General features: G+C 41.7%; 1 protein-coding gene across 1 annotated transcript; it reads right to left on the bottom strand.

The window, feature by feature from the left end:
* Window positions 1-121: 121 nt before the first annotated feature.
* Window positions 122-27,242, bottom strand: LOC309703021 (uncharacterized protein; the record flags this gene model as incomplete). Its single annotated transcript, XM_082527730.1, has 4 exons — window positions 122-2,023; window positions 17,976-18,081; window positions 26,972-27,024; window positions 27,108-27,242. 4 exons carry the CDS (start codon window positions 27,240-27,242, stop codon window positions 962-964), a joined length of 1,356 nt encoding a protein of 451 aa, XP_082383856.1. The 3' UTR covers window positions 122-961.
* Window positions 27,243-27,919: the final 677 nt, after the last annotated feature.

Genomic DNA, 27,919 nt, shown 5'->3' with positions numbered 1-27,919 from the left:
TTTATTCACCTGTTTGATAACTGTAAATCTCTGACAAGAGTTTATTTGTACCATCTTCACGTGAACACATTCAAGAACATAACAGATGAAGAAACCTTAAAAACTTCCACACTACATGAAGCAAGAAAAATAGTTTATTCCTTTATGTAGAAAAAACAGAAACATCAAACATCTCCAAGACTCTCTTTGAAAGAACTAAAAACCTTTGTTCTCATGGTCCAATCATGAGTGAACTCCCCGATGAAGCCTTGTGTGCTAAAACATGTCAGAGTTTTAAAGGTTAAACATGAGTTTCCAAAACGTTTCGCTGGAGAACAATGAACTATTTGACTGAATTTCAATCATTTACAGACGAGCAAAACCAGGACAGAGAAAAAAGGACAAAACTGACTCAGTAAAAAACAGAAAAGAAGATCCCATGTAGATCTGTATTATGTAGAAGTTCAGCCCAGCAACCAGTTCAGTTCAACTGGTTGCACGCTCCAGGACACTGGGGCGTGCAGCTCGGATCAGAGATGACCCTTCTCACCCTGGACACAGTCTGTTTGACCTGCTCCCCTCAGGCAGGAGGCTCCGGTCCATTCGCACCAGAACCTCTCGCCATAAGAACAGTTTCTTCCCCTCTGCTGTCGGACTCATGAACAATAACCGTATGACTGTTCCCACCCCTAACACATGACCCTACGCTGTGTTCACTACATCATCCCATGTTTGGCACTGATCACCACCTGCACTCATGTATATATCATGTATATATCTATCTACGTAGCACTTTTAATTCTTATTCTTATTTTTATTTTTTCATGTCTATTTAAGCGCTATCTGACAGTATGTTTGCACTGAAGCACCGCAGCAATTTCCTAATGTTGTAAACCTGCTCAACATTTGGCAATAAAACCCTTTCTGATTCTGATTCAACACAAGTTTAAATGATTCTATCTGAACTCTGTGGAGCCTGATCTCAAGCTTTTCGAGTCTGACCAGAGGATCTTTTTGTGTCTTCAGATTCACTGTGATCCAGTGAAAGGAGTGATTTCAGCCCTGAGTGATCGCGCTGATGTTTGCACAGAGCAGACAATGAGGTGAATGTTTGGGCACATTGGTAACAGTGAAACAGTTTATTAGTAACGTGGGATCGTTTGTGTGCAGAGTATGAACTGAGATTCCTGAAGCTCTTGTCACACTGGTCACAGCTGTAGTTTCCTTCCATGTGTGTACGTAGGTGTGTATTTCGGTACCCTCTCTGGCTGAAAGTTTTTCCACAGATGTCACAGCTGTATGCCTTAATTCCAGAGTGGGTAACTAGATGACTCTGTAAGTGGCTACTGTGAGTAAAAGCTCTGCCACACTGATCACAGCTGTACGCTTTAACTCCACTGTGGATGAGTTGGTGTTTTTTTAGGGAATCCTTCAAGGAAAAAGACTTTCCACACAAGTCACAGCTGAACGGTCTCTCTCCAGTGTGGATGACCTGATGCCGTTTTAGTTTAGCCCTCCCAGTAAAACCCTTCCCACACTCGTCACAGCTGTATGGCTTAATTCCAGAGTGGGTAACTAGATGCCTCTGTAAGTGGCTACTTTGAGTAAAAGCTCTGCCACACTGATCACAGCTGTATGGCTTAATTCCAGAGTGGGTAACTAGATGCCTCTGTAAGCTGCTACTGTGAGTAAAAGCTCTGCCACACTGATCACAGCTGTATGCCTTAATTCCAGAGTGGGTAACTAGATGACTCTGTAAGTTGCTACTGTGAGGAAAAGCTCTGCCACACTGATCACAGCTGTACGCTTTAACTCCACTGTGGATGAGTTGGTGTTTTTTTAGGGAACCCTTCCTGGAAAAAGACTTTCCACACAAGTCACAGCTGAACGGTCTCTCTCCAGTGTGGATGACCTGATGCTGTTTGAGTTTAGCCCTCACAGTAAAACCCTTCCCACACTCGTCACAGGTGTGTTTTTTCTCTCCCTTTCTTCTGTGAGGTTTGTCGGCCTCCTGAGAGCGCTGACTTCTGGCTCCATGTTGGTCCTGCAGTGACAGAGATACAAACAGAGGCAGTGAGTGAAATGCAGTCGTGGAACAAACTCAACCTTCAAACTCCATTAACACTAGTTTTAAACCTGAAGGTGGAGCGTGGCACCAAACACCTTAAAGGTCTCTTATCCCCACCTGCTGGTAGTTCTAACACATTACATCCAACCTGCTGTTAAAGATAATTCATGACTGTTCAAACACTAAAATCATGTCCATCCCTCCTGATTGCACACACACACACACACACACACACACACTATTTTATAATTTAGATTATTTTGTTGTTTCCTATTACATATTTCTATAATTTGTATAGATTTATACAGAATTATTCAGTGATAATAAATCCTATGTTTGTTTATTCTAAAGGAACCCCGTTAGCTTCCACAACAGATGTTGCTCGTCTTCCGTCAAATACTCACATAAAATATTACACAATAAAGTGGATTCAAGATATCCACATAATTTCACTCTTACATCCACAGTGAGGTTTCACAATTGTTCAAATATAAGCAATCAATAATAATAATAATAATATCAATAACATTGAGGAACATTACACAAATTTCAAAAACAAATCATGTCTTACAATATTTACAACAACTAAAAGCTCTGTAAATCGGCTTTTAAGTGTTCATTGAAGTTTTGAATAATTCTCTAATTTTTTAAGGCAACTTATTCCACTTAAAAGTTGCTCTAAATGTAACAGTTTTACAAAACGTTACTTTTAACTCGAGCATTTACTAAATTGCAGTTTGTTGAAAACTGTGTAATATGATGTATTTCATCTGGATACTGCAGCTGAGCAGAATAAATGTGGTGTGTTTAACAGAATTGCTTTCTTTAGAACTACAAGTAAGCCATAGAATATTTTAGCCTGTACAGGAAGCCAAGAAAGGTTATTATGCATTTGATCAATATTAGTATAGTATGAACATCTTCACACTAATCTGGACGCCTTATTCTGGACTAACTGAAGTCTGTTAAGATCTGTCTTATTAGCTGCTGACCAAATGATTGAACAATACTCCAGATGAGACATTACTAGTGCATTAATGACATCTTTCATAATGAAGAAGTGATACACAAAGAGCATTTCATAGCCATAGCTATGCCTTGTCGGCAGAGTTATGTGACATTAGTGATGTTTGTACTTTCAGCGTTAACTTGGTTTTAAAGCCTTTAAAATATACGCCGTTCAATAGTCGACCTTAATCTGACAGAGAATGTGATGATTTTGTGGATAATTAAAGTCAGTCATATATCCACAAACACAACAAGCTGAAAGTCAGTGATGCTGCTCGGTTTGCAGTCCTGAACATCACGGCACAAGCAGGATTCACTGCACTGTTAATGTTAGCTGTGTTATATTGCTGCCTCTGTTCGGTGGTGTCGAGCCAAACGCACTTTAACGTGTGTTTGAACGAGCTGACGGTTCACTCGTTAAGCTGAAAGAAAGATGCTTTAATCACAGCAGTCACACATGTGTCCACTGCACCATCTGGAACTCTTCTTGTTTACACTCGTAATAACACAAACACTAAATCCTGCTTCTCTGGTGCTGTTGTGTAGCAGTGTGTACACCTGAGACTGTCACCTGTCTGTCTGTCCTGCACTCTCTCTCTGTTTCTTTCTCTCTGATTGTGGAATAAAAGTATGAACATGTGTTTATAAGTTACACTTGTGTTTGAATCCTGCAGCTTATCACACATTTGATTTCCATGTGTGACGACTGCAAGTGTCCAGAGTGAGGACAGACTGAGGGAGCCACTGCTGCACATCATCTGTGAGGCTTTGCAGCCCTGATGATCCACTAGGACAAACTCAGCAGTGTGTGAGGAAGAGGAGGAGGAAGAGCCAGCAGCAGCTGACAGATGGAGAGAATAGACAGACTGTTCCCTGTTTGTGAAGGACTGCTAGGAAAGTTTAACATAACTGTCTGTGCTGAATCAGTCTTATTAGGTAATGTTCAAATAATGTGATCATCCCAGTGTTTTCAGTGTGGGAGAAAGTACTCAGGGCCTTCAAGTTACACACTATGAAAGGCAGCAACAAGTTTAATGTTCAGAAACCTAAAGTCTGTATCAGCAGCAGAATGGAGCTAAAAATAAATGTTGGTTTCAGTTCTATGAAGCTTTGAGTATTTTGGATCAGTAGCTGCTGTGTTTGTTGCATCATATTGCTGTAACTGTTTATATGCTTTATATATTCTGAGCTAAGTTGATCTATAGTGTTACATCATATTCTATAAGGATGTTATGTGTTCGTAGACTTTCTGCCCAGTTTGACCCATTTAGCAGAAGTCAGCCTGTTTAAGGCTCTGATATCTATTCTGTGTGACTTAAAGCAGTTATGACATGGTCTGATTTTCTCACCCAATAAAGGAATATTTCATATATCAGTCTACTCTTCATTCTATCAGACACAGTTATCACAGCTCCTACATTTGCTTTTTACACATATATGTAAGCACTGAGCCAAATTTAGTAATGCCAACAATATAATAACTATAATATTGGCCATATTATATTTACATTACCACAGTGGGATGACTTTAGTCTCATGAACAACATCAGCTAATTGTTATTTACAGCTAATCTTAAACGACTGTTCAGCACAGAAATGAAGCCCAACAATCATGTTAAGATAAGATAAGATAAGATAAGATAAGATAAGATAAGATAACCTTTATTAGTCCCACATGTGGGAAATTTGTTTTGTCACAGCAGGAAGTGGACAGTGCAAAAGTTATGACGCAAAAATTTGAATACAATAAGAATAAATACAGTACACAGCTGTACAGAATAGAATAAAATAATATACTATATACAGTAGAATAAAATAGAATAAAAATATACAATAAGATAAAAATAGAATACGAATGCTATATACAACTGAGTAAAAATACAACGATGCCAGAAAAGATTATTGCACTTAGTGTTATTGCACATGTGTGGATGTGTGTGTTTGTTCAGTTAAAGTCTTTGTTGTGGAGTCTGACAGCAGTGGGGAGGAAAGACCTGCGAAATCTCTCCGTCCCACACCGTGGGTGCCGCAGTCTCCCACTGAAGGAGCTGCTCAGTGCTGTCAGAGTCTGCTGCATGGGGTGGGAGACGTTGTCCAACAGGGATGACAGCTTAGCCGCCATTCTCCTGTCACTCACCACCTCCACTGGGTCCAGAGGGCATCCTAGAACAGAGCTGGCCCTTCGGATCACCCTGTTCAGTCTCTTCCTGTCCCCAGCAGAGATGCTGCCGCCCCAGCAGACCACACCATAAAAGATAGCAGAAGCCACCACAGAGTCATAGAAGGTCTTCAGGAGTGGGCCCTCCACCCCAAACGACCTGAGTCTCCGCAGCAGGTACAGCCTGCTCTGCCCTTTCCTGTAGAGGGCGTCTGAGTTATGAGTCCAGTCCAGTCTGTTGTTCAGATGAACACCAAGGTACCTGTAGCTGTCCACAGCCTCAATGTCCATACCCTGGATGTTCAGTGGTTGCAGTGGAGAATGCTTGTGCCTGCGGAAGTCTACCACCAGCTCCTTGGTTTTACTGGCGTTGATCTGGAGGTAGTTCAGCTGGCACCAGTCCACAAAGTCTTGAGTCAGTCCTCTGTACTCCTTGTCGTCCCCATCAGTGATGAGGCCAACTATTGCAGAGTCATCAGAGAACTTCTGCAGGAAGCACTGGGTGGAATTGTGGGAGAAGTCTGCAGTGTAGATGGTGAAGAGGAACGGAGCCAGAACCGTTCCCTGTGGGGCCCCCGTACTGCAGACGACCCTGTCCGACACACAGCCCTGAGTCCTCACATACTGTGGTCGGTCGGTGAGGTAGTCCAAAATCCAGGTAGTGAGGTGATGGTCCACTCCAGAGTTCTCCAGCTTGTCCTTCAGAACCGAGGGAAGAATAGTGTTGAAGGCACTGGAGAAATCAAAGAACATGATTCTCACAGTGCTTCCAGCGGTCTCCAGGTGAGCGAGGGAACGATGTAGGAGGTGAATGACGGCATCATCCGCGCCAATGCCAGGCTGGTAGGCAAACTGAAGTGGGTCCAGTGATGAGCTTGTTAGGCGCCGAAGCTGAGCCAGGACCAACCGCTCCAGGGTCTTCATCAGGTGGGATGTCAGAGCCACCGGCCTGTAGCTGTTGAGGTCCTTGGGGCGTGAAGTCTTTGGCACTGGTACAACACAGGAGGTTTTCCAGAGCTGTGGGACTCTTCCCAACCTCAGGCTCAGGTTGAAGAGGTGCTCCATCACCCCACACAGTTGGTCCGCGCAGGACCTGACGACCCTCGAGCTGATGCCATCTGGGCCCGCTGCCTTCTTGCCATTAATCCTCCTCAGTTCCCTCCTAACCTGGGTGGTTGAGAGAGACAGGCTGGAGCCTTGTGTTGAGTGTGTATTGGATGCTGTTGTTGGGGGTGGGGGGGAGTGAGCAGGGTGAATAGAGGAGGTGTGAAGTGTCTGAGGTGGAGCAGCAGTAGTGGGGGTGGGTGAGTCTGCAGCCGATGTTGTAGACTGTCTCATGGTTGAATCAAATCTGTTGAAGAAATGATTCAGTTCATTTGCCCATCTCACATCCCTCCCAGGCAGAGAGTTCTGCTGTTTGTGGCCTGAGATGGTTCTGAGGCCTCTCCAGACTTCACCAACGTTGTTTTGCTGAAGCTGGCTCTCCATCTTCTGCCTGTAGCTGTCCTTCCCATTCCTTATCAGTCCCCTCAACTCTCTCTGCACCCTTTTCAACTCCTCTTTGTCTTTGGATTTGAAGGCCCTCCTCTTCTGCTTGAGGACAGCTTTAATTTCTGGGGTAATCCAAGGTTTGTTGTTGGAGAAACACCGTACAGTCCTGGTAGGTACGGTGTTATCCACACAGAAATTAATATAGTCAGTAATGCATGTAGTAAGGCTGTCGATGTCCTCTCCATGGTCGTCACAGATCACCTCCCACACAGTCGACTCAAAACAGTCCTTAAGAGCCTCCTCGCTCTCCTCTGACCATTTCTGCACTGTGCGGGTGGCTGGTGGCACCCTGCGCACTAAGGGCTCATACACAGGGACAAGGTGCACCAGGTTGTGGTCAGATTTGCCCAGTGGAGGGAGAGGTGATGAACTGTATGCCTCTTCAGCATTGGCATACAGTAAGTCCAGTGTTTTATTGTCTCTGGTTGAGCAGGTCACATACTGGGTGAAGGTGGGCAGTGTGGAGTCCAAAGAGGCATGATTGAAGTCCCCTGATATTATGAGAAGGGCTCTCGGAGATTGTGTTTGCAGTCTGCTGACCACTGAGTGGAGAGTGTCACAGGCTGCATCCGCGTTGGCCGAGGGGGGGACATACGCTGTTATTGTGATAACATGCGAGAATTCCCGGGGCAGATAGTACGGACGCATGCTAACGGCTAACAGCTCAATGTCTCTGCTGCAGAGTTGTTCTTTCACAGTGATGTGCCCAGGGTTACACCATCTGTCGTTCACAAAAACTGCCAGTCCCCCTCCTTTCCTCTTACCGCTGTCTCTGGTCCTGTCCGCTCGCAGCAGCTGGAATCCCGGTAGTGTCACGCTTGTGTCCGGAGTTAGCGGTGTTAGCCACGACTCCGTTAGCATCATGATGCTACATTGCCGGTACTCCCTCTGTGACCAGGTTAGCGACGTGAGCTCATCCATCTTATTGGGCAAAGATCTTACGTTTCCAATGATTACAGAAGGAAGAGATGGTCGATAACGTCTCCTTCTCGGGCGACGGCGCTCCTTCCCAGCACGACACCCCCGTCTTTTCCTCCTCAGCTCGCTGGGAATGTCGGGTCTGTCCGACGGCAGTACCGCTGCGGGACTGTTTCACAGTCCTGTGGTCTCAGCCTCAGATACTCATCAAATCACACAGAGCTCATGTAGAAACAAATGAACTAAATATGTTCTCCTTCATTTCTGTCAAACAAAGCTGTATGAAACGTTTCCAGCTGTTAGTATCATGGTTGCTAGGCAACCTGGGCAGCGCGACGGAGGCTAGACGTCCCATTTCACGAGCCTACGAGCCCCGCACTTCGGCCTTAGCGGTCTTTGAGTACGCGGCCCTTGAGGACTTTAAAGCTGCAGAACCTGAATCGGGATACAGCCATGATGATCTCCAGCCTCGTGCTCGCCAACATTCTCACCTGAGTTAAGAAAACGATCACTGAAATGGTCTCAGCAGGTCCTTTGATGACAGCAATGAAATGCAGTGGTAAGGCTTTTTGGGGATTAAGTTCGTTTTCATGGCAAAGAAGGACGATGCAGTTCATCTGATCACTCCTCATAACATTCTGGAGTGCAGGCAAAATGCTATTATAAAAACTTAAGCAGCAACTTCTCCAGGTTCCAATATTTATGCAATTCTCAAACCTTTTGGCCACGACTGTATAACCTCTTCTGAAGTTTAGTGGATATTATACATGGTTATGCTCAGGATGTGTCGGCCAGTTTCCACTGGAAACGCCTTTTGGTTAAACTGTCAGCGAGGAATTTGCATTTGCACTGTTACATTTTTATATAACTTTAATGCACATAAACAACAGCTGCTTGTTTCAGTGAAAATACATTGATGGCTTTTTGTTTCAAATATTTTTATTGAGAGCAAGTATCATGGTTGTAGTTTTTACAAATTGACATAACATAGCTTATGCTCCTTTTTTTCTCTAAACTAACAAGGCAAATAATTAAACAACACCAACAAAAAAAAAAAAAAAAAAAAAAAAAAACCCGCAGTCACCCATAAGGGGTCCCAATACCCCGGCTGTCGGCAAAAGGGAAGAGAAACAAGTAAACAAAGTTTTATATTTTCCCAAGGTATATAAGTAAAGGGTGCCAGATTAATTCAAAATCTTTTACATTGTCATTCATACTATATCTTATTTTTTCAAGGTGAAGAGTGTTTATAAGTTCAGTAAGCCACATTTTTAATACAGGAGTCTCATTGCCTTTCCAAAGCTGCAGGATCAATTTCTTTGCAATAATCAAAGCATATGCCATAAACCTTTTTTGAGAATGTTGTAAATTTTGTGTTTCGTTGGAAATCCCAAAGATGATTACTGTCGGATTTGGTTCAATCTTACTTTTAAAAATATTAGACATATAAGTAAATATATCATACCAAAAACCCTGAAGCCTTGGACATAGTGCAAAACAATGTAACAGATTTCCATAGTGTATCTTGCATTTTTCACAGAGGGGGGAACACTCTGGATACATTTTGTGAAGTTTTTCCCTTGAATAGTGTAGTCTGTGTATAATTTTGTACTGAATTAAACAGTGACGGGAATTAATAAAAAGCGTATTTATGTTGTGTAAGGCCTCCTGCCAGAAATCTTCTGATAGGAGAGTCCCAAAATCTTTTTCCCACTCCTCTTTGATTGAAGTAGTTGAAGGTATACTCATCTCCTGTATTGAATTATAAAATAATGAAATTCTCTGTTCAAACCCCCTTCCATCACTAAGACATCTGTCCAAAGGATCGGACGATATGTTTTCAAATTGTGGCAGGTATGTACGGATATAGTCTCTTAGTTGAAGATATCTAAAAAAATGACTGTGAGGCAATCCAAATCTATCTTTTAAATGTTGGAATGACATAAAAGTATCATTTAGGTATAAATCTTTTAATTTACAAATTCCCAATTCCTGCCATATATTGAAAGCTCCGTCTACACATGATGGAAGGAAAGAGGGGTTAGCTGTAATGGATGTACACATTGATAGTTTTTTCAATTTGAAGTGCTTAATTATTTGTCTCCAAATTTGTACGGTATTATAAATCACTGGATTCGAATTGTAATATGAGTTTGTCAAAAGAATAGGAGAGAGTAGTATTCCACCAACACAGTAAGGAAGGCAATCCTCCCGCTCCATCTGTAAGCCGTTAGGGAGTATTGCTGTGTCATCCAATAGAAGGGAAATTATTCTTAAATTTGATGCCCAGTAGTAATACATAAAGTTAGGTAGTGTAAGTCCACCAAGGGATCTATGTTTGCATAGGTGGTCTTTTTTTATTCTATGTGTTTTATAATTCCATATAAATGGCATAATGATGGCGTCCATCTTTTTAAAAAAAGATTTGGGCAAGAAAATTGGGATGTTTTGAACCAGATACAAATACTGCGGGAGGAATACCATTCTTATTGAATTCACTCTCCCTATTAAAGAAATAGGAAGTGTCCTCCAGTACTGAATGTTATTTTTAAGTTTCTCCAGTAAGGGAAGAAAATTCTCTTTCATTAGGGAGCTGTATTTTTTTGGTATTGTAATGCCCAAGTAAGTGATTTTTTCATAGGATATTTTAAATGGGAGAGATGTAAGCCATTGTTTATTCTCTAATTTAATGGGCAGTATTTCGCTTTTTCCCCAGTTAATCTTGTAGCCTGCGAAAGTACTGAATTTATCAATCACGGAGAGAATTGCTGGGAGGGATATTAATGGTTTTGTTATGTATAATAATATGTCGTCAGCATAAAGCGATATAGAATTAGAAGTGTATGTTGTATCATAACCGTGTATATCCATATGGGTTCGAATTGTCTGTGCTAAGGGTTCCAAAGCCAGGGCAAATAATAATGGACTAAGAGCGCATCCTTGTCTTGTACCTCTGCTGAGTTTAAACTGAGTTGATAATGTCTGATTTGTAAGAATTCTGGCTGTGGGATTATTATAAAGTAGTTTTATCCAAGAGATGAAATCTTGTCCCAGTTGAAATTTTTCTAGGACTGCAAAGAGGTAGGACCACTCCACATGATCGAATGCCTTTTCGGCATCCAAGCTAAGTATAAGTAGGTCCTGTTGTACCTTGGGGGAATAGATTATATTAAATAGACGTCGAAGATTATTAAAAGAACTCCTGTTTGGAATGAAACCTGTTTGGTCTGAATGCACCAATTTATCTATTACTGTATTAAGTCTACTCGCTAGTATTTTAGCCAGAATTTTTTGATCAGAATTTAATAGAGAAATAGGTCTATATGATCCCACTTCCTCCGGTGCTTTGCCTTTTTTTGGAAGTACTATAATAGTTGCTTCATTCAATGTTGGAGGTAGGGTGCTCATTTTGTATGCATGGTTATATAATTTAAATAGATATGGACTTAATTTGATCTTAAAGTATTTATAAAACTCATTCCCTAACCCATCAGGGCCTGGACTCTTGTTGTTTTTTAGTAATCCAATAGATTTTGTAATTTCTTCAGTTGTGATCTTAGCGTTCAAAATATTGGCATTTGTCTGGTCTAACACAGGAAGATCACATTTATCTAAAAATTCCTGCATTTCATTAGGCCCTGCAGTGGGATGAGAAGTATAAAGGGATTCATAAAACTGTCTAAAGTTATCGTTAATATCTTTGTGTGATGTGACCAGATTTCCGTTACTTGTTCTGATTTTATGAATCGCTCTATCATTTTCTAGTTTCTTTAGTTGTCTGGCTAGCAACTTATGGGGTTTATCCCCAAATTCAAAATAGTTCTGTCTCACAAAAGTGAAAGTTCTATTAATATTAATAGATAATATTTGGTTTAGTTTATATTTTAGTGCACAAATAGTATTATACTTATCTAAAGAAGGAGCCATTGCATTATTGACGTCCAGTTCGTGGATTCTTTTTTCTAAATTTAGCTGTTCTAATTTATTCCTTTTGTTCCGTGACGCTTGATATGATATTATAAACCCCCTGATATAAGCTTTAAACGTTTCCCATAGTGTATCTGGAGAGGTCTCAGCATTATCGTTTATATCAAAGAATAAGGACATCTGAGAGTTTATATATTGTTTAAATTCTAAATCGTTCAGTAATTGTGGGTCAAATCTCCAATTTCTGTATGTTTTAATGGGGTTACTAAGTGCAAAGGAGCAAGTAACGGGGCAGTGATCAGAGATAATAATATTATGATAGGTTGCATTTCGAATTAGGGGGAGCATTTTTCCATCCACCAAAAAATAATCAATCCTTGAATAACTATTGTGTACGTGGGAGTGGAAAGAATACTCTCTGCCTGATGGATTTAAAATTCTCCACGCATCACAGATATTCATATTCTTCATATATGTTTTAATAAAATTACTGCTTTTACACGGTGTGATTTTTTTGGACAAGGATTTATCCAAATATGGGTCTAATACTAGGTTAAAGTCACCTCCAATTATTAAATTACTGTTGGGTATATCCGGAATTAAGCTGAAGACCTTTCTATAGAATTCTGGATCGTCATGGTTGGGCCCATAGACATTCAGTAGAATAATTGGAGTAGTATGCAGCTCCCCAGTCACTAATACATATCTCCCATTCTTATCAACTATAGTGGAGTTATGTTTGAACGGGGTATCTTTCTTGATTAAGATAGCTACCCCTCTAGTTTTGGCGGAAAGTGTTGAGTAGTACACCTGATTTATCCATCTACATTTAAGTTTATTGTGAGCCGCATTTTTCAAGTGAGTTTCTTGTAAAAAAATAATATCCACGTTAAGAGATTTCAAGTACGATAAAACTTTGCCTCTTTTAACAGGTTCATTTACACCCTTTACATTCCAAGTACAAAAAGTTAAATCCACATTTTTTACCTTTCCATTATCTTGCATTTGTATACTTTAGGGCGGCTTAATTCTCGTATTTTCCATATTCGTACAGTCGAGATATGGGTCCCTACCCTCACCCCCCACCCCCCTACCCGTGTGTAACCGTGACAAAAAAAAAACAAAAAAAAAAAAACGTAAGCAATGCATCCCCTTCCGTGTATCCCAAAAAAAAAAAAAAAAAAAAAATTTTTTTCGAGGGGATGCTATAACAAAAACTAAGCTTACCAAAATATTCTATCTCAAAACTTCCTTTGTCCATAGCTCCTGGGCAAATGATGATTTTTTATATCAAAGTAAGTACGTGTCATTGGGCCAGATGCAGAGCTCTGGTTTATCTACCTTATGCCGTCCTTATTGAGATCCAAATTTTTCTTGTGCGTAGCGAAGTGCTTCGTTGGGATCTATAAAGACCAATTCCGTACCATTGTGTGTCACCCTAAGTTTAGCCGGGTATAGAAGTCCATATTTAACTCCGGGTTGGTCTCGAAGCAGGTTTCTTGCTGGAGTAAACGCTGCTCGTCGTTTTACCACCGCCTGGGGTAGGTCGCGGAAAATCTGAACGCGGATTTCTCCGAGCTTCAGATTTTTCCTGGTGGAGATTCTTCGAAGTATTTCTTCCATAGTATGGCAATAGTGTATCCTCACAATCAAGTGTCGTGGCGGGGCCTCTTCTTCTGGGGTCACTCGTAGGGCTCTGTGTGCACGGTCCACCAGTGGGGTTTCGTCCAGGTCTAGTAGGTCTCGTAGTAGCCTTGCCGCAAAGTCTCTAGGACGTTGACCATTTTCTCTACCTTCAGGTACTCCGGCTATCCTTATATTTTTCCTCTTTGAACGCCCTTCCAGATCAGTGCATTTTTCGGACAGTTGTTCCACTTTGTTAGAAAGTTGTTTGACTTTTTCTTCTAGTTTCACCACGGAGTTAGAAGTGGTTGTCGCTGATTCTGATAGATCTTTCAGCTGTGCATTGTAATTTTCCATTACCGTTTTTAGAGCTGTGATGGCTTCGTTATTTTCAGCCCTTAGCGTTGCGATTTCCCCACGTAGGGTGTCGCAAACGTCTATTTTCATTTGAGTTATCTTATTATCCAAGGAAGTAATCGCAGAGAGTACTTGTTTGTTACCTTGTGTATATTCCTCGAGTGCGGAGTTAACTGGCGTGCCAGCTTTGGCGCCGTCATTTTCAGTTGAGGCCACATCAAATTCGGTCGTTTCTGTCGCCACTAGCTTCGGATTTAGTTTTTTTGGAGGCATTTGGAGAAGAATGCACTCTTCACAATCCCTATGTTGCTTTGTGGGAAGAAGATGTATTACTTTGATATTTGTCGAAATTTCGTAAGATCAGGTGCAGGAGCTGTGGCACACGCGTCTTCACCCTCTCATGATCTAACCGGAAGTTCCATTGATAAAGTTGTGCAGCTGTAAAGTATTTTGTCTGCTGTCAATTATATCGTCAGCTACATCGTTATGGCAAATGTTCAAATGTATATGGTGATAAATATCTTTGGTCATATGGTCCTGCTCTGTCTGTCACCTTCTGTGTTGAGCTCATTGTTTCCTCTGTAGTGGCTGAGCTGAGTCCAAGTAGCTGAAAATGTTCCTCTGCTGCTCCGTCAGACTCTCCTCCTGCTGATCAGCTGGGACACAAAACAGATCTTTGTTAGGCTCCACACTGCACTGAAGAGTCAAAGTGTCTCATATGTTCATCTGACAAGTAAAAGAACACATTTTTGTTTCCCGAGGTGGGCAACTTGTTGGAAACAAACACAAAAGGTTTGAGCACTGATACCTGCCATTGCTGGCATTGAAAGATGCAACGCCAGCAATGTGGATTGTCAAGACTCAAACCAATCATCAAGCAAAGACAACAGGAATCAAATGTACCGCATTTTGATCCGGGACGTACTCTGCATGAAAACAAGCGCTCACTCTTCCTGCTCAACAAATGACAAGGGCGGAGCCTTATACCACGTGATACAGAAGCTGTGCCATGTGATGCTAAAATTAGCAGGGAAAAAACAACGGAGAGCACGTCAGGGATGACGAGAAAGTGACAGGAGAAAATCCGTCCCGGTCAACCACCCAAACATCAATAACGGGAACCTTATACAGCGCTTCCCTATACACGTCGAACTCCCGCAGGCACAAAGACATCACGGAGGCTATCACTTATCACCTGACCAAAGATACGGCTCCATCAACACTGTGCAAAACGAGGGATTTAGGAAAACGATCAAAACCCTAGACCAGGGGTGCCCAATCCCGGTCCTCGAGAGCTACCGTCCTGCAGCTTTTAGATGCATCCTTGTTCCCACACACCTGAATCAAATGAATGGCTTGTTATCAGGCCTTTGCCAAACATGATGGCATGCTGAAGAGAAACCATTTGATTCAGCTGTGTTGGAGTAGGGATGCATCTAAAAGCTGCAGGATAGTAGCTCTCGAGGACTGGGATTGGGCAGGCCTGCCCTACACAAACGCTACACAGTGCCGTCCCGCAACTATTTTTCTATTGTTGCACTACCTGCTCTGTACACGCACCGTCGAGCAACGGTGGAGACGGAATTTCAAGCAGTACAACATTTTGCTGCAACAACAAAACGTGAGACATTTGTTGTTTTATGTTTATTTATTGTTATGAGACAATCATGATCTCAATTCTAAGCCAAGAAATTGTGATTCTCATTTTATGCAAAATCGTGCAGCCCTAACATTAACACAAAACTATTGTTTCACCAGAGAAACACACATGAAGAGAGAGAGAGAGACAATAACAGCTACCAAACAGTCGTCATAATTCGTCACACAATGAGAAAAGGACAAATCAACAAGTAACAATGACTAATTAATATTAAAATCTGTAACATAATGTATTGTTTGGAGTTTAGTCTGATTGGTTCAGGATGACCTGCCATTATCCAATCACACGTCTGCTTACCTGCATCTTTTCTCTTTTTTCTAACCTGAGCACCTGATGGCTTTGAACTTTTGTTGTCCATCTTCCATTGGTTTGAATTTTGCGCTCCAGTACAAACACAAATCCCCCAACCCGAGGATCAGCACAATTAACCTAACAGACCTACACCTTAGTTCACAGATTCACTTTGTCTAAGGTTGATTTCTGGGATTTCACACAACCCAGGATTCAGATCGTGAATCCATGATGGGCTTGGATTTACATCATTATAAATGAAATGTGCTCTACTTGGAAGCAGACGGCCCCGCCCCTTTTGACGGGTTGTGTGAGACTTTAAATCATCAAACTGTAAATTATAATTTAAATTGTTATTGATCCTTTACCCCGAGTCCTAAAGTGTAGATTTATTTTCTTACTCTTCTTATATTTATTGTTTGTTTACTTGCACCGCTGTATCTGCAGCCTTGTCGTCTCGTCTCTCTATATGCTGGACTGTCTGTAGCGGAGATGACAATAAAGTTTACTTTGACTTCAGCAGCGCGTAGGCGCACCGAGGGCTCTCGCGCTCACTTTATAGAATTTAGAAAAAACATCGGTGCAGATTATAAGTCTGTATCATAATATCTGTTTGTTGTTTTTATTTTGTTTTGCGAGTTGGTTATTAGATGCCGCTCCAGCCAGCCAGAGACTCCCCGCCACCCCGCCCTCTCCTCCCTGTGCCACCAGCAGCAGGCGCACCTCGCAAACGGAGGGCGCCCTTACTCCCAGCAAATGGCTGATAGAAAACCACTCGGTGCCTACGAATTTCCCAATATGCGCTGGAAGCATGGGTACGACCGATTATTTTATTTTTTTCTTGCCAATGCCCGTGATGCCCCCCCCCACGATGCCTGGATAACCACTGCTCATCTACCATCACAATGTACCACAAGGCTGTGTGATGAGCCCTTTCCTCTACTCCCTCTTCACCCACGACTGCAGACCTGCTGATGGTTCCAACACCATCATTAAGTTTGCAGATGACACCACGGTGATTGGCCTCATCAGTGACAACAATGAGGCCGCCTACAGGGAGGAGGTGGATCGTCTGGCTGAGTGGTGCGACACAAACAACCTGCTGCTTAACACCGAGAAGACCAAGGAGCTCATCGTGGACTACAGGAGGAATGCTGACCCACATCCACCCATCCACATTAAGGGGACGGCTGTGGAGCGTGTGAGCAGCTTCAAGTTCCTGGGAGTCCACATCTCCGAGGATCTCACCTGGACGACCAACTGCTCCAAGCTGGTCAAGAAGGCTCCCCAGCGCCTCTTCTTCTTGAGGACCCTGAGGAAGAACCACCTGTCCTCAGACATCCTGGTGAACTTCTATCGCTGCACCATCGAGAGCATCCTGACCAACTGTATAACAGTCTGGTACGGGAACTGCTCTGCCTCGGACCGGAAGGCGTTGCAGAGGGTCGTGAAAACTGCCCAGCGCATCGCCGGAGCACCACTTCCTGCCATAAAAGACATCTACAGGAAGCGGTGTCTGAAAAGGGCTGGGAAAATCATCAAAGACCCCAGTCACCCATCACATGGACTCTTCACCCTCCTGCCCTCTGGGAGGCGCCACAGGAGCCTCCGGACTAAGACCACCAGGTACCGGAACAGCTTCTTCCCCACAGCTGTCAGACTCCTGAACTCTGCCTCCTGACATCTGACCCACGTTAAACTCATGGACTGAACATACACACACCCACAATGGACAACTGTACCCTCAAACACAATAATAACATGGACTGAATCACCACTCACAACCACTAGCACTTTATATAGCCTCTGTAGAAACTATCTACACCCTCACTTATCTTAACTGCACTACTGTATAGCTCTGTGTAAATAATCATTCTGTACATTCGATAATCTTTAATCCTACAACTGTTTACAACTTGCATAGTTCCCATTTCTGTACAGCTGTATATCTCAGATTTCTGTAAAGTTATTTATTTCATATTCTGTATAGTTTTTCATATTTATATCCTGTTCATAGCCTGTACATAGCTTGTACTCACTACAGCCTGTACATACTTATAGTTATAGAATATTCACAACATACTTCATACCGTGTACATTATAACATACCATAATAGACCCATTTCTGTAATATACTTACATATCTATACTATTGCTAATATATATTGTAATATACCTATATCACTAAAGCACTTCTGGATGGATGCAAACTGCATTTCGTTGCCCTGTACCTGTGCATGTGCAATGACAATAAAGTTGAATTCTATTCGAATTCTATTCTATGCATTCTATTGGTTTGCACACTTACACACACCCAGCTGTGGTTTCCTGTTTTGCTGGACTCTGGAGAGCCCCGCCTTTAACGCTCTTCTCTCACAAAGAGGAACAGAAAACTTGGAAAAACTCCAGATTGACTGAACTCAGTTCAAAGTTACCTTGACACCTTTAGATGTGAGACGTAGTGATGGTCCGCTTGAAGCTGACGCTCCGGTGCGTGTGTCAGAAAGATCAACGCGCTGCTTCAGAAGCACCGTGTCGAGGCTTGATTCGTTTGGCCAGAGTCACGTGATCAGTGACGTCTGAAGCTTCGTTTAGAACGTACCTTTTTTTAAATCGAACTTTATTGAAACACAATGAGTATACAACATACAAACAGATGAAGTTTACAAAAGAACAGAACATGAACATACAGAACCAGGAGTAAAAAAATTATGATATGAGTAGGCGAAAAAAATCAACATATTGTAACGTGCAGTGGAGATGAAGCCAGCCGCGGAGGTGTGCAGGTGGATAGCGAATGAGCAACAGCTTCTGACTTTCCAAAAAGTACTCATTTATTTACAATATCAAAAATAAAAGTGCTACCTCTACCACACATTACTAAAGAGCACACTAGTCCGCGTACACACGGGAGCATCCATTACAGGAGAAGTGCGAAGAAGAACAAAAAGGGGGTGAAACCAGTCGTGAGACAGGAGGCGCCGCCATGTGGTGATACACTGCATTACAATAGCAACTGTTACAATATAAATATTGTTCTGAGAGGCTTTTTGTTGGTTGAGTCTGAAATTGATTGTATGTACAATTCATATCCTTATAAAACGGCAGAAATATGGTGTTTTATTAATAAACTTACATTTATGGATATAAAATAGCTAAAAGTATTAACAAATTTTTAATAAAAAAAACATTTATCATTCTTCCTGGGGAACTTAAAGAAAAAGAATAAAACATTTTCCATCGTAAAGAAAACTCCCTTAAAATATGGACAATAACAAAACTGCTAAATTCTTCCAGAATCTCTGTGTAGAGGAACCAAAAGAGATGTGCCACAGTTTCTGGATGATCCCCACAGAAAGTTCAATTAGTATTTATGTCTCTTTTAAATGTTACCATATAGTGACTGGCTGGGTCACATTTATGAAGAATTTTATATGAGATTTCCTTCACCTTGTTCACAATTAGATATTTATGGGATCATCCAGACTGTCTTCCAGGTGATATCTGGAACATGTCGGTTCCAGTAAGATATTCTATATATGGGAGAGACACGATATCTTCTTGGAATAAACTACGTATTCTCTTATTGCTGTTACCAAGTTCCTGTGAAAAGCAGATTTTTCCCACTGCTGACTCAGCTGGATCAGGGAGAGTGACTGAGGCAGATATTGAGCTGTCAGTGTTTTTATATAACATTAAAGTCCCTGAGGGTATGGCACCAAGCACCATTGAGAATTCCCCAACACTGTTTGACAAGTTTGACGAGCATCTTGACTTTTGGTCTTTGGATATTAACAGTCCTGGATATGTGACTTCTTGTTTAACAGAAATGTTACAGAGAGCATTTGCAGTGCAGCCTTTAATTGCTAGTAATTCACATTTTTTTAGATTTCGACATAAAGCAGATGCCTCAGAGAAATCACTAATAACACTAAGGGCTGGACGGATTTGATTTGCATTCTTCAAGAAGAGTGTGGTGTCATCAGCTAGCTGGCTGATGATGAGCTCCTTATCAGCTGTGCTGATTCCTTGTATAACAGGTCAAATCTCTGGGTGGAGTCTTAATCATTTTAATTGAGCTATTGCCATTCGTGTACAAGGTTTTGATAGCTTTACAGAAAAATGCCAAATTTTTCCAAAGAGTGGAAAATAAATTGATGTTCAATTGTATCAAAAGCCTTTTAAAAATCCAGGAAGAGAATGAAGCTATAGTCAGATACCAAATCAGAGTAATCAAGTAGATCTAAAACCAGTCTCATGTTCTTAGAAAGGTGTCTGTTTCTCATAAAGCCTGATTGTGTCTCATCCATAATTGTGTCCAAGAACTCTTTCATTCTGTTAGCAAGTACTAAAGCCATAATCTCATAGTCATCATTGAGCAGACAGATGGGTCTCCAATTATCAATAAGAAGTAAGTCTTTGTTTGGCTTTGGAATAAGTGTTATGAGACCCTGAGTACGAGTAGGAGGGAGGATGTTATTCTCTACACTTCCTATGAAAAGCTGCAGTAAGAACGGAGCCAGGAGATTAGAAAATGATTCATAAAACTCTGCAGTTAAACCATCTGTGCCGGGAGATTTGTTGGCCTTAAGTGCAGAAATAGGATTACAAACGTCCTCCACAGTCAGAGGGCTGTCACAGTGACTTCTATCTTCCACAACAATAGTTTTTAGGTTTTTGATATTATTGAGAAACAGCGTTGAGACATATATATTCTACTTTTCTAAATGATTGACTATTTCAATGGAGAACCTAAATGACACGGACCCGTGTTTGTTATTACATATCTCTATTTTGAATGTGACAAGTCTATCATTGCCTGTTATTCATAGGTATTAACAGAGTTTTTGGCCTTTTTTTCCTCTATAACAGTTAATTGACTATTTACAGTGGCCTGCTATGGTTAATAATAACATGTTCAGTCATGAGTGAAAACAAAGCTTTTCTTCACTTTAGCATTTAACATTCCCAACAATATAATGTGATACCTTAATTAAAACACAGCTAATAAAACACAATTTTCTTAATGCAAACATCAGTGACTCAACATTAGCAACCAAAGGGTTAATTCTGCAGCTCACACTCATGTGAAGCTACAGCCTCCCCCTTTAGTCTCTGTCATCCTTCTGCTCCTGCACAAACAAAGCAAGACAAAACCTCCACCCTTCTTCTACAGGCTGGGTGAATTGTTGTGGACATTCACTAATCCTAAAGTCGGCACCGTTTTTGTCTCAGTATCAAGTCAGTTAAACTTTTAGTCGTCAGTCCGTCACAGTCCAGTCACATGCATACATCCACACACATTCATACCAGATATTGCTGATAATGGAGTCTCATGCGCAGCCTATTCGAGCCTCCATCACCAGCATGATGACGTCATCATTTTAAAGGACAACAGCTCCTTGTTTTTGGACTGGATTGACTCACTGCAATCCTTTTAGGCTCAGGACTTCTCATGTAGAGCAGGGCGATATGGCCAAAAATATTTATCACGATATATATTTGAAAATTTGCGATAACGATATAACCCACGATATAATTGATGCGAGACGAAATAGAACTCCACAACATTACTAGCGCAAAAAGACAACCTTCCATTTATTTTCACTTAAACAAGAAGCTGGTTTTTATGTACATTAAAAGCTGTATAAAAATGTAACAGTGAAAATGCAAATTCCTTGCTGAAAGTTTAACCAAAAGGCATTTCCAGTAGAAATGGGCTGACATATCCTGAGCATAACCATGTATAATATCCACTGAAGTTAAAAAGAGGTGCTTTGCAACATTAAACTGCAGTGTGCAGTACGTATTTTTCGGTGCACGGGATTATAAGGCACATTAAGCGAAACAAAGCAGTCAGATAAATCAAACTTTATTAAACTCATTCTTCTTGCTTCCTCCACTTCTGTACCATTGATTCATTAATGTTGAATTCTCTGGCAGCTGCTCTATTCCCATGTTGTTGCAGTATATTAATGACTAACCTCGTATTGTGGATGGATTATCTCAGTTGTTCTCCTGACTGAAGTTTGGTCCATTTACAGCATCCTGCCATGCGATTGCATTTGTCTCTAACTATCAGGAACCTTAACTTTTATAAGTGGAAAAGTGTTAGTGTTCGTCCTCCAGCTTCACTGTTTATGTTATGCTAACATAGCTGTGTCGCTAGCGATCATGTAGCACATCATTATATACTAGCTAGCCCAACTTCAGTAACCCTACAAACGTCACTGCTGTTTAGTTTCCTGTCTTCATTTATGTTGGAAGTGATAGCAGAGCTGTACGTTTGAATTTTTTCAGAAATCTCTCAGTCAGAACATGCAATATCATGCTTAGGTAACTAGCGAAACTAGCGAGCTAACTTCCGCTAGCTTCCTGCTAACTTCTAACTCCGTTAAATGTAATAAATTTTGTTTTTATGGATGCCTGGAAGTTAAACTTCATAGTTACACCTGGTAAGGCAGCAATGCTGATCGTTTTATTAAAGATGAAAGAATTTAGACAGTTTTTAACTCTCAGTGATGCTGCAGTGTTCGTTTGACCTGAATTATACGGAGTTTAGGACCCAGTTACTCCCAGATTTAAGAGCATCTTAGTCCGACAAATACGACAATAACGACGGCCGCTTGCATGTTCTGCAAAAAAATGTGCTTTGTCGTGTATCTGACGGACAAACACCAAACCAGTTCCACATCACTGAAGTTGCACCATTTTTACAAACCAATTCTGGTTCATCTGTTTCACTCAACAATCGGCCATGTGTGTATGAAAACACAGGCACTGCGCATGCGCGTTTTACTCATATTCTATCCCGATATTTCATTTTCCTATCGTTGCCTAACATTATAACGGTATTACCGTGAACGGTATAATATGGCCCAGCCCTATTCTCATGTGATCAATGTCCCATATAAGTGAATTTCTCCCAAGCCCATTATAATCATGGAGAAAAACTCTTTGCGACTGTTTCCAGTAAGAATATTTTATAGCGCTTTAAAGTTCAACCTCTCAGGTCTGGATTAAAGAGCTGATTTGTTAAATCGGGAACTCACAAAATACCAAAATATCACCACCGGTGGATCACACCTCTCAGATGTTCTTATCTCAGTGCACTGTAACAAAAGCACAAACAAACGCAACCAATAAAATACTAATAAAGTAACAAATACTGGGGCCCATTGCAAACATGTCCAAGCATAAAACCATCTTTCTCTCTCTTAGCGAAAGAAAACAATCCAAACCTCACTGATAAAATCAACCTAGTGTCAAGAAAAACCCAAAAATCAACCAAAACTTCACCAGAAAGTTTTCCTCCCTCCCGGGACAATATTGTGCAGGAATACAGGCACCGTAACTCCTTCTTGCACTGACAAAAACATGTTGGATTTACTTGATCCAATAGTGGACACTGGTTGCACACAAAGGTTTTCCTTTGGCAGAAACTTAAACAACTGAGTTAAATCAACACAACCTTTTCATATTCAGTGAAGCTGCATGTTGTGTTCATAAAACACGATTGAAACATGTTCAGATGGAGTAAGTTGAGCTCCTGGAACATTTTAATCCTTCAATTGAAATTGAATGGGTCTACAACAACTACCATCCTCCTATCTCTATCCTGGTTGCAGCAGGGCTGGGAAATAACCCTGAAGTGATAGGTTACCAGGCAGGGTACACCCTGGACAGCTCACCAGTCTATCAGATAGAAACACACAGCCGTTTACATTCATGGATAATTTAGCCCAGGACCTTCTTACTGTGGAGCAACAGCACTAACCAGCATGCCAACAATGGAGGAAATACAGGAAAGCTATGATTTCCTGTATTTGAGGCAGAATTATTTTGTTCTTGCCCTTGACAGGTTAATCCACAATAAATAGCAACAGCATGCATGTGGTGTGTGTGTCGTTGTCTGCCTCTTATAACTCCAGTGATTTTCCTGTAGTTTGAAATCTTATGCGGTGTTGACACAATAATTTGTTGTAAACCAGGAAATTCCCAACTGTGGTAGAAAGCACAGCTTAGCCTTAGCAAATGTTCAAAGAAAAGTCGTCACTTCCTGATTTCTGCTTCACTGATAAATATTGTCACACTGGGGTTTTTGCAAATGATATCAGTGAGCACTGTGTGGCAGCTGGAGTCAGACAACTGAAGCTCCCACAATCAAGACCACAAACAGCTTTCAAAGGAGATTTGAAGCTTTTCTGGCAGCAAGCTTCATGATTTATGGGACTGGAACTGGAACAGAAACTACCTGATCACCAATGGTGAGCTGGCATGGAATTATTTTTATGACATTTTATCAAAGTTATAAATAAGCATGCCCATTAACACATAGTGAGTGAGCATGTTGTCTTCCCACGCAGTGAACAGCGGATGCTAATGTTTTTGTCACTTTTTACAGAGTCAAACTCAAAGTAAGGTCAGTGCTTCCACGCTTTAAACGCTGCACGCTCACACTCTCTCCACACTCGATAGATTATCCATTGTTCATCTGCACACAGCTGCGGTTTTAGTAACGCAGTAACGCAGCGTGCTTACGGGAAAGTAACAGTAATCTAATTACCTTTTTTGCAATAGTAATCCCTCACTTTACTCGTTTCTTGGAAAAAGTAATCGGATTACTGCCCATCTCTGGTCGGAGCTGTGCACTTGTGGGTTCCACCTTGTGTACACGTTTATCTTTGCTGTGTGTACTTGTACCTCTGAGTGGAAGCTGAACTCTTGAGTTCGAGTATCGAAGCATCAGCTGTGACGTTAAAGTCCAAACAGCTCGTTCATTTGACGTGCAAATGAACGAAGGTAACGCCGTTTTCATGTGGATGTGTCACTGAGACACTTTCCACATCCACAGCTCACAAAATGGGAAAACTATAGAAGTATAACAATGAAGAAGTTACTATGTTACGGGTCCCAAGGATGAAGACCTCGATGACAAACATGTTACCTGTAAAAGCAGGTGAAGAGCAGAGTAAGGAAGACACGATGCGTCTCTGCTTTCCTCCAGAACGTGTCTGAGTCTGATTTATTTCACACAAATAAATGCTATAAAACACTAAACATGAGCTTTCAATATACTGTTCAGCTGGTTCCTCATTCACATCAATTACATTTACTTATTTCACAACATCAGTGAAATATACTCTTTTTAACTGGTTCAGTTTCTCAAGTTCACACTTCTTTCCATAACAGCTACATCCTTTTATCATATCAATAAACACATCACATTGTCTTCTGCAGTGTCTTACTGGCTAAACAGTTCTATTCAATAACAGCATTGGTAAATACATTACATTTGTTCCCTCCAGTAATTTACTGGCAAAATCACTATTTAGTGCATCATGAAACACAGCTTGTTGAATCAACCCATGAATGCCTCTGTTAGCTACACAGAGTTGCTCAGAGTGCTTGTGTTACACTAGCTAATCTACTCAGTCACTTTAACAGAACTATTAACATTCACATCTCACAGAACTGATTTGATTGGAGCATTACAACACGTTTGCACAGAGCATAGGAGCGCACTGACTCTGCTTCACGAGCGCTCCACCTAACGAGCGGGCTCGCGGTGCGGTCGCGCGGGACACTCCTCTGGTTTTCTCCCGTGTTTACATATAAATAACTTTGGCGGACCGCCTTAACTCTCCCATTCACATTAACGTGGGTAACCATGGTGACAATAAACAACATTTTCGGTGCGAGCACCGTGTACCGACCTGTAAAAGCAGGTGAAGAGCAGAGTAAGGAAGACACGATGCGTCTCTGCTTTCCTCCAGAACGTGTCTGAGGAAGCAGCGGAAGGTGGGCTCCACTTACTGCTCCCCGAAACCCCGGAGCAAGCACCAAAGTTCCGCCCTCACTGTTTTCTAACATAAAATGAATCCCTGTTACATGGATTTTCTATCCTCTTAAAGAAACTGAAAATAAATACATATAGCAATGAAAAATGTCCCGTTACATGAGTGTTTTACACAAAATAATATTCATGTGGTCATTCCCTCACAGGGGTGCCACAACTACACTGCTGTTTTGACAGAGACACAGTGTGTTTATCTAACTTGGCTGAAGCCAAAGTTCTCCAGACAAATTCAGTCTGTTTCTGCCAAGTGTGAACTCACTGGATGAGCGCCAGATACACAGAATCAAAAAGGGATAAATTACTTTTCTTATGTCATGTTCCCGTCACAAACTGGCTCAAGGAGAGGGGAAGCAGGAGTCCACAGATGAAATGTTCCTATAAATAAAGTGGAATTTATTCAAACTTTACCAAAACTTCAACACATCAAATACAAGCAGTTCAGCAGGGAGTGGATGTGTGTTGCATGTGCCAGGTGGATGCAGAGAGAGGCCAGGGCCACGTTCAAACCTGAACACGCTGCACAGTGTTTTGTTCCATTTGTTAGGGATGAATGAAATGCTTCCTTGAAAGGATGTGTGCAGTCACCAGTGGGCGTGGAAGCATGTGCGCCCTCATTTGGTGGGTGTGCAAGAAAAGTCATCCTGTCACACAGCAATGCCTACATAAATCACACCACTCTGCTTAAAATAATAATGTTTAGTGAAGCAGGTGAAGCAAAGGGCTGCTTTTAATAGGCTGGGAGACCCAGGTGTGCTGCTTTAGCTGCTGAGCCTCTTATGACAGAACAGCGGAGAGTGGTAAGAAGGGAGGAGGGGGTCTGGCTGTGTTTGTGAACGATAGATGGTGTAACTCTGGGCATTTCTCTATCAAAGAGACGCTATGCTGTAAGGACATTGAGCTGCTAGCGGTTAGCATGAGACCGTACTATCTACCACGAGAGTTTACACACGTGATTATGATAGCTGTGTATGTCCCGCCCTCTGCTAACGCTGCAGCAGCCTGTGAGGTCCTGCACACTGTAACCAGCAGACTCCAAACACAGCACCCTCAGGCCCTTTTCCTGATCTCTGGGGACTTTAAAGATGATGTAACCATTTAATTATGGTTACATAATTAATTATGTAATTAATTATGCAAAATGCAAAACGCTCAGCTGTGTCTCCAGTCAAAGCTCTGTAACTTCAGAGGTGATGTTCATATGTTGACTAATGGTTTTCTTTCATTTTTGATGTACTGCAGAATATTTGTATAAAATCCAGGCCAGGAAAATCTCCTTCATGTGTTTCTGTGTTTTGTCTTCAGCTACGTTGACACAAAGGCCTCTGCTGTGACGCTCACACCTTTGATAAAGTCTGGAGAGTGTCAGCTTCCTGTTTATAGATACAAAAATATGTAATGTTGTGAACTCTGGCCGCAGCGGCGCAAGAAAAAGGAGAATTACGGGAAGCACTCACAACAGGTAAAATCAAAATAACAAAGTAAAGTAGGATAAAATAAAAACCAACAAAAGAACAACACAATATACTTCCCCGTACTGTTACTGCTAACCTCTGTTAACCTAGTAACTCTTACCTTCTAACTGACAGCTGGTCAATAAACGAGCTCCATAAACGCTCCATATTCACCTTTACATGGAATATAAAGGGAAAAGAAGAAACACAGTGCTGTGTCAGCGTTAGACATATAGATACATCCTTGCTTTTAATACATTTGAAGGTGGGTGGGAGAGGTGCTTCTCCGCGTAGTCTACGGTCTCTTTGGGATCGCTAAAGCTTTTCCTCACATCACCATGGGTCACTAACAGCTTTGCAGGGTATAGCAGTCTGTACCTGACGCCGGTCATCCCACGTAGTCTTCCTCTCATATTTGCAAATGCGGCTCTGCGTTTCCAACAGAGGGAGGGAAATCTGGGAGGATGTTTATTTTAAAAACCCTTATACATCAGGTTCTTGTTCTCTGCAGCTTTCAGCAGAATTTCCTCACCAATGTGGTAGTAGTGCAATCTCAAGATGATGGGCCGAGGAAGATGACTTTGTTTGGGACGCTGGCGATTCGCTCTATGTGCTCGATCGATGAGTGGCTTCTCCTCGAGAGATAGCGCCTCCGCCAACAGGTGTGAACCAACTCAGTCATCTTGGGTCCCTCTGTGCCTTCTGGTATTCCTGCAGTTCTTAAATGATTCCTCCTGGAGTGCCTCAAGAGCTCCACATCTCTCATCTAACTTCTTTACCTCCGCAGACAAACGCTCCACAGTGGCCTGGAGAGTGGCGATGGTGTCAGAGTGGTTCGAGGCACAGTCCTGCAGTTCAGTCAAAGTGTTATCATGCCTGGCCACGTCGCTTTTTATGTCCGAAATTGAGGGCTGGATGCTCTGGTTCAAGGATGATATCTCGCCTCCTATGGTGGTAGAAATCTCTAATATGCAAGTGTCCAGTGCTAGTTAGTTAGTTCTAGTTCTAGTGGTTAGTGGGGCTTTATTTGATGATTCTAGTGTGTGTTACATTGTTGTCATATTGTTGA

The sequence above is a fragment of the Aulonocara stuartgranti genome (assembly GCF_965226115.1).
Source record: "Aulonocara stuartgranti genome assembly, chromosome: 3".
Lineage (NCBI taxonomy): Eukaryota > Metazoa > Chordata > Actinopteri > Cichliformes > Cichlidae > Aulonocara > Aulonocara stuartgranti.
The sequence above is the reverse complement of the archived record's forward strand: the minus strand, read 5'-3'. Positions and strand labels throughout refer to the sequence as shown.